Here is a 5511-nt window from a genome sequence, read left to right on the forward strand (position 1 = left end):
TATCACTCACTTTTTGGGATGTACCTAACACTCTACACCTCCAACGTTGTATTAAAACTATGATATAATCCCCTTTGAAATATATATAAACCTCGTTAAATAAAATAAACAAAAAACACTAAAATCATCAATATTTTATCATAAAATAAACCAAAAATACTAAAATCATCAACATTGTATCGATGAAAATCTTAGTTATTAGTAGTGATCGATAATATGTTGGATAGTTGTATGTTAGCTTTGTATTAATTCCTAACACATAGCTAGGTTTTTTTGGTTTAACGGTATTCCCTCTCTTATAAAAAAAATCCAAATGATAATTAAGCTATCACCTGTGCATTGTCGACTAGGAAACTAATGGAAAGGGAGATATAGAAGATCGTCGACGAAGAGAGTATCTCCAATTCTCCACTTTGATATTATTTAATAAACTATTTCATGCCTTTTGTACCATTTAATTCATTTCTGATATACATCATAATTGTTTAGATATGTCACTAAATTTTATTTGATTTTGAAAATAAAAACTCGAAACATTCAAAATAAAACAAAATGAAACTTAAATCTTGAAAAAGATTTTAATTTTCAAAAACATATCATATATATTTAATATATTAATAAAATCTTTGATATGACCCCCCTTCCCCTCTTCCTCTATATAATGTCATTATCCCATCCCTCAACTTCATCAAACCAACTTCCAGTTCCTCTAACTTAAAGCTCGACCCCCATCATTTATTTCCGAATTTAAACTTCGTTCTCCGGCCACCGTAAAACCACCATGCTTCCTTCACCCACCTCAATCGTATCACTGCCTACCAATACTCACCCTCCACCGCCACAACCTCTTTTTTCACTTATACCGTTGCTTTTCTTGTTGATACTTGTATATAAGGTCATACGGAGGAGCCACCACCGGACCCAACCGGAGAAACTCCGGCTGCCACCAGGTTCAATGGGTTGGCCTTATATAGGTGAAACTCTCAAGCTCTTCACTGAAAACCCGAATTCCTTCTTCTTCAACCGTGAAAAAAGGTTTAGTATTTTATTGACTTCCGTTCGTTCAAAATCATTTCTTTCTTTTTAAATCACGGAAAACGTTTATGTATTTTCATGTAAAATATATATTTCATTTTTATCCGCGTATTATGAAAAAAAAAAAAAAAAAAGGCCGTCGGTTTTGGTGTCAATTTTGACAGATGACACATGTAACCTGTTCAAACGATGTTGTTTTTAAAGCCATACATATGAGCAAATAAAGACATGATATCGATAAGGAATAAAGTTTAATTAGTATAGATATTTGATAATTTTACATCAATAATTAATCACTCTAGAGAATAAAAACGATTGATATTTAAACTTGTTGCATATATATAGGTATGGGAAAATCTTCAAGACGCACATATTGGGATGCCCTTGTGTGATGATATCGAGTCCTAAAGTAGCAAAGATCGTGTTGGTGACTCAGTCCCATATGTTCAAACCCACTTACCCTCCAAGCAAAGAGAAGATGATAGGCCCAGAAGCCATCTTCTTTCACCAAGGTCCATACCATTCGCATCTCAAGAAGTTGATCCAGTCGTCGTTTCTTCCATCTACTATCAAAGGCTCTGTTTCCCAGATCGAAGATATCGTCCTTGGGTTTCTACCCACTTGGGAACATAATAACACCATCAACACCTTGCATGAGATGAAAAAGGTATATATCTATATATGTTGATTAATTGGTTTTATATGTACACAAGAAAAAAAAAAAGAAAAGAAAAAAAAAACAATCATTTCGATCGGAAAATTGAAAATGTGACACTTCTGGCGTTGTCAATAATGAGTTTTTAATGATGAAGTTATTTGTTTAATACATTTCCTTGTATTCTAGTTTTACATGCCAAGTAATTAATTAAATATGACCCGTAGTCACACTTTTACTAAATTATTTGGTTAAGACATTGTTGATTTTAGTTTTTGTCAAGTAAATGTTTACACGTGTATTCTTGAATTCGACAATACATGAAGAAACATAGCTAGCGCTAGAAACTAAGAGTCTACGTCGAACGTATCTAACTACATAATTAACACCCACAAAGTTAAAATAGTTATTGTTGACCTAACATTGACCATTTGTTTGTTTTGATAGTATGCTTTTGAAGTGGCAATGATATCAGTTTTTGGGAACAAATCTGAGGCAGAGATGGAAGGAATAAAGCCTTTGTATCAATGTCTAGAGAAAGGATACAACTCCATGCCTTTGAATCTCCCTGGAACCCCATTCAACAAAGCAATGAAGGTACCCCATTTTCTAAAATAATAAATAAATAAATAACAATTTTTCATACTCCTACATTACCCTAGCTTGATCCCTAGCTAAAGGATTACTAAAACTTTTACTTAAAACCCTAGAAATTAACGATTTCGAGTTGAAACCCTAGACAAATTATTAATCTTGCTGTTAACCAAGGATGTCCATGGTTATTTTAATTTACAGGCAAGAAAGGCTCTGAATGAGAAATTAAAGAGGATGATAGAGAAAAGAAAGGGGAGTGGGGAGAAGGGAGAAGGACTGTTAGGGGCATTATTGTCAAATGAAGAAGATGAAGGGAAGAAGAAGATGACGATGAAGTTGAGTGAATCAGAGATCGCAGATAACATAATAGGGGTGATATTTGCAGCCCATGATACAACTGCAAGTGTTCTAACATGGCTCCTCAAATATTTGCATGATAATCCTCATGTTCTCCACGCTGTCAGGGTATCTCTTTTATTTTTGTACCCTCTAGCTTATCGCTGTTTTGTAATTGTGTTATATCAAATTCTTAGAAGTTCTATCAATTTTTTTATAATTTTATTATGTATTGTATATAAACAAATAATGTATACGTATTCAGAGGGAACAAGAAGAAATCCGGTGCAAAATACTTGAAGCCAATCGTAGAATTACGTGGGATGATACAAGACGCATGCCTTTCACTACTCGGGTATATTATAGATTTTCCAGTTCACATCGAAGCTATTAATTTATAAAACACATGTTAAAACACGTTTAGGGATTTAGTTTGTACTGTTAAATGTACGTAAAACACATTTAATCAAGTCAAAAATTCATATTGAACCAAAATTCTGCACTCTTTCGCCCGATAAATATTTCAACTTAATTAATAGGTACGTAGCTCAATAAAAACTATGTCAAACTATTTATTAAATGTCTAAATTAATAATCCTTTTCAATTAAGATAAAAAAATCGTTTAAGATAATAAAAATGCATCTGAAATAACACCATCAATTCATTCCAATATATATAACAACGACAATAGTATATATATATATATATATATATATATATATATATATATATATATATATATATATATATATATATATATATATATATATATGCGCGAAGATAACACGAAACCATCCAAGAGAAATTGCAAATTTAATTAAAAATACATAGATAAATATACAGTTCTTGAACTGATATGTAATTTTGAAATTAACGATGGCTGCAGGTTATACAAGAGACCCTGAGAACAGCCAGTATACTGTCGTTTACATACAGAGAAGCAGTGGAAGACGTAGAGATGGAAGGCTACTTGATACCAAAGGGTTGGAAAGTCCTGCCACTCTTCAGAAGCATCCATTACTCCTCCGAGTTCTTCCCTCAACCTCACAAATTCGACCCTTCAAGATTCGAGGTGAGTTTTTAAATAATTTCAAAAAATAAAAAACTCCAATTACAATGTATATATATATATATATATATATATATATATATATATATATATATATATATATATATATATATATAGTGATAGACGCAGACTGTTTTAGTAGGGGTGTCTCTCGTACTTCAAGCGGGTACACCTAATAGAAAAAACCAAAAAATAAAAAATTACACCGCGTGTCGGAAATTGAGCAGTGGCCCGGGACCCCAAAGGCCCTACATAGGTCCGCCACTATATATATATATATATATATATATATATATATATATATATATATATATATATATATATATATATATATATATATATATATATATGCCTGTATGTATAATATGTAATATGTGGACATACATATGAATGATTGCATGGCGGAATGATGAAAGAATGAAATCTTTTCGAGTATCATATCACGTGAGCTGGTGTTTTTGTATTGTAGTAGAGTATAGTAGGTGTTTGAACTGCATGCAATTAAGTGCGTGTAAGGTGGTGGTTTCTGATGGATTTTGGCCTGTTACATGTGTCTCTTCGTACGTAGGATCCACTTAAGTATTGAAAAAAGGACAAGTTATTTATATATGAATCTGCATCTGAATCGATTTCATATATAATAGTATATATGTACGACTCTGATATTGGTTTTGTGTAGGTTGCACCTCAGCCAAACACGTATATGCCGTTCGGGAATGGCGCCCACTCCTGTCCCGGAAGCGATCTCGCTAAGCTCGAGATGCTCATCCTCCTCCACCATCTCACCACCACTCTCAGGCGAGTATATATATATATTTTGGGTATAATTATAAGATAACAAGTAATTAGTAATTTTATGTTAACTACACAAGTTTAAAGAAAATGAAGGTAACTAGTAGCCTTGTAGCTCCATCACTAGTTTTGACATCTGATCCATATAGACGTGGCATCCATGCATGCACACACACATGTCACCTACCTCTTGTATGTAACTCTGAAACGTGATTTGTTTTTGACCTGTTCCCAGTCACATGGGTTCCACGTAGGTAGTAAGTTGTACTCTGCGCATTAATAACAGTTTCTTTCATTATTGTAGATGGGAAGTGATAGGAGAAGATGGAATACAATACGGCCCATTCCCTGTACCCCGAGACGGCTTACCCATTAAAGTCCATGCCATCAACAACATCTAGCTAGCTGATTAATTAACAATGTCGATGATGATGATGATAGTGTTCTTTTCAAGGGTCAGGAAGTTGCACCCTGTTACGTTACACTTGTTAATTTATAATTTATTAAAAGTACTACAGAGAGAGAGAGAGAGAGAGAGAGAGAGAGAGAGAGAGAGAGAGAGAGAGAGAGAGAGAGAAAACTTGTAAAATGTGTAATTAGAACAAAAGAAAATGAGTAAAAAGGGTCACTTTTGTATGGTTCAATGTTAATATTACTTGTGAATAATGAGAACAAAGAAAGTAAAAGGCCGTAAATCATATTCAAGAATGTACATATGTAGCCTTCTCTTTTGGGATTCAATCTCTAACAGTGTATTCTTTCTTGATCAAAATCGTTTGTGCATGTCATTTGTACAACCCTTTATGCATGAAGTACTTACATTCAATCCAAAATTGCAATAATAATTATCCTGATTTCATATTTTCGAAGTTATCAGATAAAAAGACGAGTAAATTAAAGTGATATAAATGTATAGGGTAGGAGGGATTGTAATGAGGACGAATGATGGACCATGGGATCCGTACATTTGATCTGGTGTAGAGAATCTGGGTGGGGTGCATTGCAAATTTGTACACTAATAGGTGCAGA

The 5511-nt window shown here is 33.3% G+C and overlaps 1 protein-coding gene across 1 annotated transcript; it reads left to right on the forward strand.

Moving 5' to 3' along the window:
- The first annotated feature begins 670 nt into the window (after positions 1-670).
- LOC145071415 (abscisic acid 8'-hydroxylase 2-like) lies at positions 671-5180 on the forward strand. Its single transcript, XM_079018304.1, has 8 exons — positions 671-1035; positions 1381-1702; positions 2138-2287; positions 2486-2749; positions 2886-2975; positions 3508-3693; positions 4370-4488; positions 4787-5180. Exons 1-8 carry the CDS (start codon positions 782-784, stop codon positions 4881-4883), a joined length of 1482 nt encoding a protein of 493 aa, XP_078874430.1. The 5' UTR covers positions 671-781; the 3' UTR covers positions 4884-5180.
- Positions 5181-5511: the final 331 nt, after the last annotated feature.

The sequence above is a fragment of the Lactuca serriola genome, chromosome 8, assembly GCF_051521515.1.
Source record: "Lactuca serriola cultivar US96UC23 chromosome 8, Lser_US96UC23_V15, whole genome shotgun sequence".
In the NCBI taxonomy this organism is placed as follows: domain Eukaryota; kingdom Viridiplantae; phylum Streptophyta; class Magnoliopsida; order Asterales; family Asteraceae; genus Lactuca; species Lactuca serriola.